Source organism: Ornithodoros turicata, chromosome 4, assembly GCF_037126465.1.
Source record: "Ornithodoros turicata isolate Travis chromosome 4, ASM3712646v1, whole genome shotgun sequence".
Lineage (NCBI taxonomy): Eukaryota > Metazoa > Arthropoda > Arachnida > Ixodida > Argasidae > Ornithodoros > Ornithodoros turicata.
In genome coordinates, this window is record NC_088204.1 from 28,704,382 (window position 1) to 28,716,640 (window position 12,259).

General features: G+C 46.4%; 1 protein-coding gene across 1 annotated transcript in view; it reads left to right on the forward strand.

The window, feature by feature from the left end:
- Positions 1-12,259, forward strand: part of LOC135392886 (uncharacterized) — a 66,377-nt gene that overhangs the window by 45,472 nt on the left and 8,646 nt on the right. The window contains exons 8-10 of the mRNA XM_064623553.1: positions 3,309-3,389; positions 4,096-4,234; positions 5,919-6,020. Coding sequence (XP_064479623.1) covers positions 3,309-3,389; positions 4,096-4,234; positions 5,919-6,020 — 322 coding nt within the window. The remainder of the gene's footprint in view (positions 1-3,308; positions 3,390-4,095; positions 4,235-5,918; positions 6,021-12,259) is intronic.

The window sequence follows — 12,259 nt, forward strand, 5'->3', positions numbered from 1 at the left end:
TCTGGAAGCCCCGGCACTCGTGCTGGGTGATTTCAATGCCCATCACTCGACCTGGGGAAGCCGAAGGACGGACGGTAGAGGAAGGAGGTTGTTGGAGGCAATGGAGAATAATATGTGCCTGCTGAACAATCGAGAGCCAACTTACATGCGATCCCCAACGTCACTAAATGTATTGGACCTCTCGTGGTGCTCAACCGACATAATTCGCCACTTGTCGTGCGCTACGGACGTCGACACTAGGGGTAGCGACCATCTTCCTCTATATATTTCACAGGACAGACTCCCCCTCTCAGCAACTACTGGACTGGTTTCTTTCACAAACTGGAGACTTTTTCGTGAGGGCCTCAGAACATCCGTACACACCGGTGTGTCCCCAGAGGGCCTCTCACAAGCAATTACCCGCGGTATTCAGGACGCGGTGGTCATGTCTAAAAGGGTAACAGGACATGTCAGTCATTCTCCAAAAGTTAACAACCTTAGGGCATTACGTCGCCGAGCAGAAAGAACGGCTCGTCGGACAGGACAACTTACAGATATTGTGGAATACCGCCGGATGAAAACTAAAGTAACACGAGAACTTAAGTATGAGGACAAGAAGCGATGGCGTAATTTTTGTCACAATCTTTCACCGTTTCAGCCGGCCTCGAAGATCTGGCAGACAATCCGATCTCTCAAGGAGGCGCCCCCTCAAAAGAATCCTCTCGCGGCCCTGGCTATCGTTAAGGGTTTAGACGAAAACACGCTAGCGACAGACTTCTGTGTGGTACTGACGACACCAGCGGCTGCCTCGACGACACCGTTACACTTCAGTTTTGTCCACACTTTGACGGCTCAACTCCACCAAGACTGGCCTCGTCCACCGGAAGTTATGGACTGCCACTTCACATTAACCGAGCTCAAGGAAGCGTTGAAGCTTGTGAACGCCGGCTCGTCCCCAGGACCCGATAAGATCACATATGCCGCACTACGAAACCTTGACGGGCGGTTACTGTAAGCTCTCCTTCATGTGTATAATACGTCTTGGCAACAAGGATCTTTACCACCTACCTGGAAGGAGGCATTGGTTGTTCCCATCTTGAAACCAGGCAAGCCCCCAAATGCCCTATCCTCCTTTCGCCCTGTGAGCCTGACAAGCTGTATGGGAAAACTGATGGAGAGAATGGTTTTGCATCGCCTCGACTGGTGGCTCGAAAAACAACGTGCGTTCCCTCAAGAAATGGCTGGATTTCGTCGCCACCGAAGCTCCATGGATCCAGTTCTCGACCTAGTCTCTACAGTCCAACATGCTCGTGCCCATCGGCGGATCGGTTTTCCTCGACATCAAGCCTGCATATGATACCGTCTCGCACATTTGTGTGCTACATGCCTTGCGCTCGTTTGGAGTATCCGGTCGGCTCTTCATCTGGCTCCAAGACTTCCTTACGGACCGAACTATCGCTGTCCCTACGTCCCGAGGCAAAAGCCCTCAGCATCCTGTCCCTCAAGGAGTCCCACAAGGAAGTATCCTGAGTCCGACACTCTTTAACGTGGTGATGGCCGGCCTACAATCAATAATTCATCGCAAAGTGTCCTTTTCCGTGTATGCCGATGACGTCACCCTTTGGTCAGTAGGAAAATCACGCCCAGCCATACAGCGCCGCCTGCAGCTCGCTTTAAATAGTATACACACGTACTTCACGCCCCTTGGGATGGACCTTTTCCCCCGAAAAGTGCGTCGAGCTCCCTTTCACGCGCAAAGCTATGACCAATTTCCCTCTTTGGGTTGGTGCTAAGAAGCTTGAGCCGGTCCGCTTCCACCGCTTCCTTGGCGTAGTAATCGACTCGGACTTGCGCGTGGGCTCGCCACATTAAACACCTTGAAACTAAAGTGCAGTGATGGCTCCCCGCAATTCAACATCTTTCTGGCTCAGGATGGGGCTGTGATCAGCGTTCACTGCTAGCAGTTCACGCGGCGTTGGTGAGGGCGACTGTGCTTTACAGCCTTCCTATCCTGCACAGGATGTCAAGAACATCATTAAACACCCTTCGGTCCCTGTTTGCTCGAAGCCTTCGTCGCTACCTCGGAGTTCCAAGAATGGCTGAAACACGGCAAGTCCTGGCTGAAACTGGTGAACTACCGGTTGAGGTTCTACGTGAACGTGAAACGGCTCGGCACTTCCTACGTTTGCGAGGTCACATTCCCCGTCACCCGCTCCTCAGGAAAATTCGATACCGCCCTGAAAGCGACTTCTATCAAGTAGCGCAGAGAACACTTCAGACTCTCACTGGCTTCATAGCTAAGGACATTATACCGCCGCAAGCGCCCTGGTCTCTGCCGGTACAGACGAGTTTCGTAAGCCTAGAGCCGACTTCCCGCCAATGGACAACCGACATTCTTCCCTCATCTATGTTGAGCAGAGTTGATCCAACGCTCGCTTTCCGCATGCCACGAAACATCTCTCGTCAAGATGCTGCATTAACCCACCGAATGCGACTCGATGTGGCCTTTACAGCTCAGTGGCGTTACCGCTCGAGACAAGTTGACTCTCCCACCTGCTGCCACTGTGGTGCTCTAGAGGATCTGGAGCACATTGCCTCTTGCTTCTTCATTGCTTCATTGCTTCTTCATTGCCCTCAGTACCAACCTTCCCGGACCTCACTGTCCGAGTCTCTTCGTCAGCTGGACTCTCGACCCCTTCTCCCTCTCGAAATTTCTTGGTCCCTGGCCCAATCCAGCCCAGCAACGATCAGCGCTCAAAGCCCTTTTGACATTTCTGGACACCATCGGACTCCGATCGTTATTGTGAGGGGGCTCTGTATTTTATACCCGACGTCCTCAACAGCAATGGGGTAGAGTATCGCCTCTGGTGATGAACCTCCCCACTCTCATTCTGAAAATAAAGTTGTTGTTGTTTCACTAGGAGATGAGACAGAGAGGAGCCGAGGGAGGGGGCGGTATGAGGGTCAGCAAGCGTTGGGAGAACGCGATCGCGTTGTCGCAGGACCTGTTCAGTTATTCTCTTTTTACATCTTCATAAAAGCACAACTATCTAGGCCACTGCAAGGAATATGCCTAGGTTCGCCTTTCTATTTTTGTTTTTCATTTTTTCTGCGAATAAATTCCCCCCCTCCTAGGTCCGCACATGTTGATGTGTTAATTTATTCAGGTGTTGATGTGCTACTCTCGACTTCTGTATTTCTAACCCCCTCGTAACTGTGCCCTTGGGACTAAAAGTATTGAAAATAAACAAATGAATAAACAAGTGCGGCACCTAGCTATGAACACTGTCTGATTGCGTCCTTGATGCATTCATGCTTTGATTTTTCAGGTTAGGCTTTCCCGGGCACCCCTGCCTTGGAATGAACCTACAGATGAACGCCTGCTGTGGAGTGATGAAAGATTTGTATAAGTAAGCGTCTGCACTGCGAGATCCCCCTAGTTACCCCCGTCAATAATAATAATAATAATAATAAATAAAATTAAATATTAATAATAATACTAGTTAATAATAATGATTATAGGGAGTAGTAATAAGAGGGAGTAGTTTTACCAGCGTCAATGTTTTCCTGTCTATTATTGCCTTAGAACAGCGATCGTAAGTCTAACAATTTTTTTAAGTAAACGACATTGCTTTAGATGCGTTACTCATTACTAGTTGTGTCCCGCACGAATGAACGCCCCATGCACTCCAAGGCAACCAATGCACCGCAGCGGGCGCAGTGCAGTTTCTGAAGTACTCGTACATTTGACACAAGAAATAGCGAGGCAAAGCAGATTTGTGTGTGAAAGCACACGGGAACGATTTTCTCCTGTACATCTGGGTGACATATTCGGTCGACAGAATTTGAACAGTCACATAATTACCAAACAAGAATCGAACGATATGTTTACAGTCTAGCTCCTCGTGACTGTGGCTTCCACACGTGTTTCTTGTGCACTCCCTTTGATGTCCAAATAAGTCCCCTTTCTGTTGTAACTGACAGCCCCTATAGCCTCTCAAAACCCAGTTACTTTCTCTACCTCTATCGAACTTTCTTAACTGTCATTCAACTTTCTTTGGGTCATCCTTGTCCCAATGATTTTCCAGACGAAAAAAAACTTTGGAACTTTTGCAGACGCGCCCTCGCCGCTCTGGAAGGGTCGCAATGCTTCAACACGAAGAGCACATGTTGCAGTCCTACGACATTCCAACTAAACAAATTCAACCAAAGCAGTTACCAGTGCATTAAAGTCCCAGGCATCAAATTAACCACAGTAAGTCCGGGTAAAAGTCGTTACAGGGGGGGGGGCGTCGACAAATATGTATGGCTCCCTACGTTTCCATAGGACTATTCGTCTTGATTAGCCGGTTGATTTTAACGTCACTCGTGCGTTCGTAAACACGAAGGCGGAAGATACTCTCTAATTGCAGGCTCCGTGAATGTAAGTGCGATTGAAACTATGACACATCGCGAGATGATTCTCTAACGTGCGCCTGAATGTCAACACAAAGCGCACCACATCAAACGTTCCAAGCGGCAGACTACGTGTATACATCGTGTATACAGCAACGCCATTATGGCCAGTTTCGTACGCGCCTATACCTTAAAAACGGTCAATACCGAGAGTTTGAGCGAGTCTTTTTCGCTCCAATGCAAGGATTGATTGGGGTGCCGTGCATGCACATTACAAATCGATGAATAGGTCGTGAGAAGCGCGATTTCGTCGGAACGAACGCGCTCGCCCTCTGTCGTTTCCTTCTCCTCCGCGGCCATGACTGGTTGACGTTAGAAACGAAATGGCGATTGTTGGTTTCGTACAAGCGAGGTGCTAGTGGAACTGCACGGAAGGTGTTTACTCTTGTGGACTATGTAGCATCGCAAGCAGCACACAATATTGGGCCCATATTGGCTGGTCATTGGCGATACGGGTCGAATATGGGGTCCATACATAAGGGGTGCAATACGGGTCCATTTACCCCGCTTCACTACAAAGAGCACTAAATGCACTAGAATGGCACCATTCTAGTATGAGTGCATTTTGTAGTGGAGCGGGGTAAATTCAAACATGCGCTGTGTGCCCCTGGCTGCAAAAACGAAAAAAAAAGCGAGAGGAAAGGAAACTCTACCTTCACTGTGCAGATTTCAGAGTCCAAATGTGGCTGATCGCATATTTTCCCCACAGCGTGCTTTCGTGAGTTATTTTTTTACATGGCCTTCCTGTAAAGTCGTCATCGAGAGAAAGTAGATACCTAAGGAAAAATGAAGATTTAGGGAAAGAGCAGGTAGTGCGTTTTAATCGGAAGTTTTAGTGAATCTGTTTGCATTGAAACGGTTCGTCAACTATTTTGTCGCTGTTAAATCAGAGGATTCTATCCTAAGTCACTACCTTTTCTCATTGACCCTCCGCGAACCGTTCGAGTGCAAGTAATTCGCTAAACTAGCTGACAGTAAGTTTTAGCTCAAAAGTTTTAGCTCAGTGAAAAATGCTTACAGTTACAAATGGTTTATAAAGCAATTTCTACTCGAAACCACCTGGAACCACTTTGTATGTAAATTGTTTCAAGTGGAAATTGTTTCGTAAACCATTTGGAATTGCGAACATATTTCACATGGGAGTGCATCGTGCGCTATCGCCTTTGCGTACGTAAGGGGTAACGTGGTGTTTCCGCGCAGTGCATGAAGCACCATTTTTGCGCGTACGGAGAACCACCAACTCTATCCTTTACGTACGCCGCAGGCGCGGATCTAGGTGAGGGGGTTCCAGGAGTCCGGACCCCCTCAATTCCAAACTTGAGCATAGGGTTCAGTGGACCAATCCCAGCGTGCACGTGGCACTTGTCCATAGCCGACTCCCCCCCCCCCCCCTCGGGAAAACCCAAGATCAGCGCCTGGTACGCAGTGGCGATAGCGTACGATGCATTAAACTCACTAATGTTTGTCATATACTCTTTTTGCAGCCCAAGGAAATTATCAGCGAGTGCGTCATTCAGTGTACGTCCGACGGGTCTGTTATCAATGTTCCAAACGGAATTACCTGCAAGAACGACACACGCGTCTCGGTATGTTTCGACACGTATTTCCGTTGTACACCCATTTCTGGTTTGGCCGTCCATCTAACACCTCCAAGATAGCAGAAGGCCTGCGCTTTGAGCTTCGAGGTTTTCTCTTTTTCGATTGACGTTATAGCAGCATCAACAGTCTTAAAAGAAGACCTCCTTACAAAAATGTGAAATGATTTTCTAAAGAAACTCTATTCTATTGACTCTACAGACACATTAAGTACTCTATAGAGAGTCTATAGAAATTCTTATGAGATCCTGATGTGTCCCTACTGAGTTCTTACGGAATATTGGCCACCGTAAGTCTATAGAAACTCTAATGTGCTACTAATGAGAGAGTTTCTATCGCTTTTCTATAGAATTCCTTCAGAGGTGTGTCGTGTGCTTTGAGCACCATAAATGTTGCATGTAATCACATAAAACAGGCATATGAGGAACAAGCTTTGTATTTATACTACTTTTGGTTCCATTGAGAGCAACGAGGAGGGGCTCCTCTTCAGTTGAGTACCAGATGCAAATGGGTATCTTCCACGTGTCTCTCCTGAAAAGACAAAGCGCATGTACATACGTAAAAATGACAATGATTGCGACCTATATTCACAAATATTAGCTCAAGTCTACATATGACGTTCTAGACATGATAAACATCCGCTCTTTGTGCTATAGGAAACAAAAATACAAAAAGTGAGCTGCATACCGCACGCATTTTAAAATGGAAACACAAACATGGATGATACGAAACATGCAAAAAACAGGATTATTTTCCTTCGGTACAGCGGTTCATTTAAAAGCTATGATGAGAGCAGTGTTTGCAGGTGGATTCTACGTCCAAGCAGACTTGCAATTTAGTAAGATATATATATATATATACCAATCCACTAAATGTGAAATGCAAATTCATCAATATTTTCTCATTCAAATTTTTTCGGCAAATCCATGATAGCATAAAGGGAGGCAGTCCTTGTTTAAACTAAGCAAATTTTTCAGAAATTCTGCAACTAATGTACTTGGGCTCAGTCGAACACGTACACAACATGCAAGTGCAATCACCACGTATATCAAATATTCTTGTGTTGTGATGAAATTTGCCAAAATTTGAAATGACTGCTTGATCGAGCTGATAGCAGTTCGACTCCCAACGGCATTGCTACGTATCTGGACCGCAGCCAGCTGTTACACCAATCAGGCGCAAATTTTAGCCGAAGCACTTGGCTCTCAAAAAGAACTGGTAGTGTAGTACCTGCACTTCTACAGTTTTGCCTTGCTTTCGGCATTGTAAAAGAAAAATCACGCCATAAATAATGCACGTGACGTGGTCCTATGAACAAGAATTGCCTCACATTCTGCTGATCTCGGTACAGCCCAAGAAGCCCCAATTTAATTTATCAATGTAGTTAAGTAAATCTAATTAATGCCATGACGAAAACCCGAGACTGGGAAAAAGACGAAAAACAGACGACAGAACACAAAGTCTTGATTGAGACTTTGTGTTGTGTCGTCTGTTTTTCGTCTTTTTCCCAGTCTCGGGTTTTCGTCATGGATCTTAGCCACCAGCTCGCTTGCTTTTTAACCATTTTATCTGTAATTAATGCATTTTAATTAAGTAGCTGTCTGGTAGTTCTACGCTATCTCACACAAAAGATTTGCTTCCACGTCTATACTACATCACACAAAATATTTGCTTACACTGCAAAAACTGCATTTGTAGTATTGCATAAAATTAAGCACCCTGTTTAAGCAGCCTCATGAAGTGGAGCGCTTCTGATGTATGCGGGATTTCGAAGGACACAACGGTTTGACCGAAGTCACATTCTCAGTACCTGACCTTAGTACATGACTACCATGTGCACACGTAGTCACAAACTACTGTATGGCACCGAACATACTGTGTACCAGTTTCATCAGAAATTTATTCAACAGAGAAACAGCACAGTATAACTACGCATATCACATAGCTAAATTACAAAACTGCAATCCCATACCTGAGAAGTTCTATAATACCTACATATAGAGAACAGGTTATGACTCAGTATGTTAATGGATGTTATGTACAGTGCTGGAAAAAAGTTTACGGAACGCGCGAGCGATGTGTTTTCTCCTCGGTGCGACACCCTGGCGGCGGGCGGAAGCGGGCTCGTTCATTCGTTCAGAGGGACGAAAGGAGTGCGCCGGTAGCGACACCAATCGAAAACACTTCGCCGGCACGTCCAAGCGATACCGAAATTACCGCAGTGTGTCGCAACCAGCGCACTAGCCCATTCCTCTGAACGAGTGAACTGGCCCGCTTCTGCTCGCCGCTAGGGTGTCGCACGGAGGAGAAAATGCACCGCTCGCGCGTTCCGTGAACTTTTGTCCAGCACTGTACCTTGTCACACGAAATGAAAATTCCTGGTCCTGGACTTTAGGCAGGAGAGATCCGCAATGTGTTCACAATCCCTGCTGCACCTGTGAGGAAAACTCAAAAGCACTACATGTTGCTACAGTTGTATGCTGTATCCACAGTTGACACTTCAGCACCTGGTTTTTTTTTTTTTCTGCACACATGCCGCACGTCCAGGCAAGAAAACAACAGATCTGTTACATAGAGAAAAACGTGTAAGGTTGCAGAGTTGAAAGGCAGCTCTCATTGCACCAGTTTGAAAGCATACGATTAAGGACGAAGTTAGACTGTGTGACCATTATGAGTCGACACCTGCTAATTAAAAACCATACCTCGTTAAACCCCAAAATTTCACACTCACCTGACAAGCTGCTGTGCTGTGCGCCTCGTCCTGTTCTCACGAATAGTGTCAGAGAGGTTCCTTCGTTGATGTCAATATACACACACTTGCACACACCAACAAAGTCGCGGCCTACACTGCAACTTGTGTCCTCTGCTTGCTAGAGTGTTACGGCTCGCCCCAGTTAATTCCGCCAACGTATTCGTCGTCGTCAACGTTGTAACACTGGGAAGAGAGATTATGTATTTTTATTAGAGCGACCATACCGGTGTCGACAAGACACGAAATTGATTCACATATACATAAGCTCACCGAAATTTGGTCCGCAATGGCAGGTTCTTCTTCTCTCCAGCGCGCAACGAGGACACGGCAGCGCTGGCTTTCGATGCCATGGTGATTTTTTCGGTTCTGTGAGAAAACTTGCTCCTACTCTGGGTTCCGCTATAGCACTTACCGGGAAAACATCCCACCGCTGCTTCGCAATTCATCTCATACAACACATTCTGCGAAATGGCACGCGTGCGAAGAACAGTTTTCTCACGTGCAAACTGCGAGCCCTCCGAGCTCACCCATTGCCTCCTATATTTGAGAATGCCTGCTCATTCGGCCCGGAGCGCCCGTTCAACTCCTCCGTTCAACCTCCTCCCCTATCCTCCTCTGCACCGCGCCGCTTGGGGCGCTCGCATCCTAGGGTTCCTCTCAATGCAAATGCTATGGAGCGCTCGCGCAATTGGTAGTAATATGCGTTGACGTCTGCCACTACTGGGATGGATGATTGGGAAATCAATTAATATTAATAGATTGCTCCATATTGAAGTGGACTGCTCAGGATATTGATTCTGAGCAGAGCAAAAGCTAATTGAAAAGTGATGAACCCAAAGCTGCCGGCGCTCTTATTGTGTCATATCTGTATTTTCCACCACATTATGTAAAATAGCAGTTGCCTCTTGCGTTCCACTGTATGCGCAAATACATGGCCTACATGTTTGACAGCTGTTGTTGCATGCGTACATGTGTACACATTATTGTAACGAACTACAACAGGAATTACGAAAGGATGTTGTAACTTTGCTTGATTTTTTTTTTCAAGAAATATAGCAAAGCTGATTATTTCAAAGAAACAACCTGCTTGCTGTCATGACCGCTTGTACCAGCATCTTCCGCTACGTCGAAGTACTGTTATTGTGCACCGGACAAAAAAAAGAAAAAAGGTGGGGGCAGAGAAAGAAAAAACGGGTGATCAAAATACCGCGGTTGCTCATCCCCCACAACTATTGGGCTAGATTATTTTAAATCTCGAAAATCAACTACTTCCTTTCACAAGACTTAACTTAATGAGAACGGCTTCACCATGCAAATGCGCTTCTCTGTCAGAGTATATGTGCGATGTACGAATGATAGCGCACCTGTTCGTGGCCAAGCTTTCTTGGCCACGCGTCACAGCACACATACATGCATTGCAAACGGTTTTATTTTATTCTTGTACTTTTTGCTTTCCGCCACCCCGAGATTTATTTATTTATTTTTATTTAAAATACTTCCGGCATACAAAGCATCACCAAGAAAGTAATACATTTAAAGCAATTAGGAGACAAAAATGCCGTGCGAGTGTGAGCTACCGTCAGTAAGACATAACTACCGATAATGTCCCAATATTTTAAAAAGAAAGGTAAGGCGTAAGTATTAGTAAAAATATACGTTGAAGTACTATAATAGAGCCTCCCCCATCCCCCTGATGACATCGTCTTTCCAATCCTATCTTATTCTGAGCAGCTCATTGTCGATCTCGATGACAAGCCTGATTTAACGCGACGAAGTGATGTCTTGTCACAATCACATTGTTCGTATTTTGCTGTATTTTGTGCGTCTATACAAGGTAATTACTGTGGCGCATGAAGCCTGCGCACAAGGGATGACGAACTTGTTAATACGTGTAAGATGAACAGTTAAAAACCAGGCTCTATAGTCGTGGGATGCGTATATCTAAAAATCGTTATAAGCCAAAACGACACTTTGGTAGGAGAGGGCGTAGTCTTCCGTCTGTTTGTCCCTATTTCGCTTTCCATTATATATATATATTTGTTGATTTTTCTATTTTGCGTTTCGATTAAGTTTTTAATGTACTCGATATCACGAGATAAGCAAATCTGACGGACACGATAAAAACAAAGTTACAGGTTGAACTGAATTTTCTAGCAAAAAAATAAAAATAAATACTGATAACTCAACTCAAGCAAAAGCTTTACATCGATGAATAGCACGTCCATCACCCTAAAAACATCACACCACCGCTTAAATACCGTTGTTTTTGTGACGTAAAATTTCCCAATGCCGGCGATCGCGACGCCGAGACGCTCGGGTAGCGTCTACTTGCTGGCGGAACGCGTTGCATTAGTCGGTGCGGTATGCTCGTTTCTCCATGTCATGGCTTACTGCTGCGTGCCTCGCTGCAACTCATCAGGTAAAAAACGACTGCCAGGAGTTTCATTTCATGAAATCCCAAGTGATGCAGAGCTGCGCGAGAAGTGGCTAAAGGTGATATCAAGAGACGATTGGACTCCCAATACGTCATCCTGCTACCCCACTGTCTGTAGTCGGCACTTCCTTCCTTCCGACTTCAAGGAAGGATGCAAAACACGAAGGTTGAAGAAAGGTGCTGTGCCCAGTGTGTTCGAGGAATACCCTGTGTACCTGCAGCCTTCGACGAAGTCCAAGAGAGGGGACGCGGTGGCAAGGAAGCGCAAAGGAAGCGTTCCAGAATCGACATCAGCAGGAAAACGGCGAGCACTTTCCGGCAGCCCAAAGGAATCCTTTGAGCCCGCTCACGACGACCTATGTGTCAGTGACAACGCCGGGGAAGGAACAAATGAGCTAACACGACCCTCATGCAGTAGCACGTACCAAGCAGCGCCTTCCTGGGTGAAGGTACACCGGGGCGTCCAAGTAAGTGATATCTCATCGGTTGCAATAATCGAGAAACGAAAGCGGAAGCGCAAAGAGCGTGAATTCCGTGCCCAGATTCAAGCACTCAAGCAGGATGTAAGCAGCCTGAAGGAAGAGCTGGACTCCGTGAAAAAAGACTCTGACGTCTCTGCCTTTACACATGTCGTCGAAAAGGCACACGAAAAAGATCTAGCAGCTTCAATTTTACTGGAACAAGTAAAGAACTTCGGGAGAAAAAAGCCGGTCTGGTCCGAACTGACAGTACGTCATGCAGTTGTGCTGAGAAACATTTCGCCCAAGGCTTACGAACACATTCGAAAGGAAGCGTTACTGATCTTGCCTAGCCGAAGCACGCTAGAGCGATTTCTTGGGTCTTCCCGTGGAAACTCTGGTGTGACAGAACTCGTGAAGGAAAGACTCTCTGCTGAGCTTACCATCCACACTTCTCCGCAGGCAAGGACTTGCTCTTTAATCATTGACGAGATGAGAGTGAAACAGCGGCTCCAGTATATAAAACAGAGAGGCGCTTTCGTCGGCGAAGTCGACTATGGAGGAGTCCTTCCCACGGAAGGCACA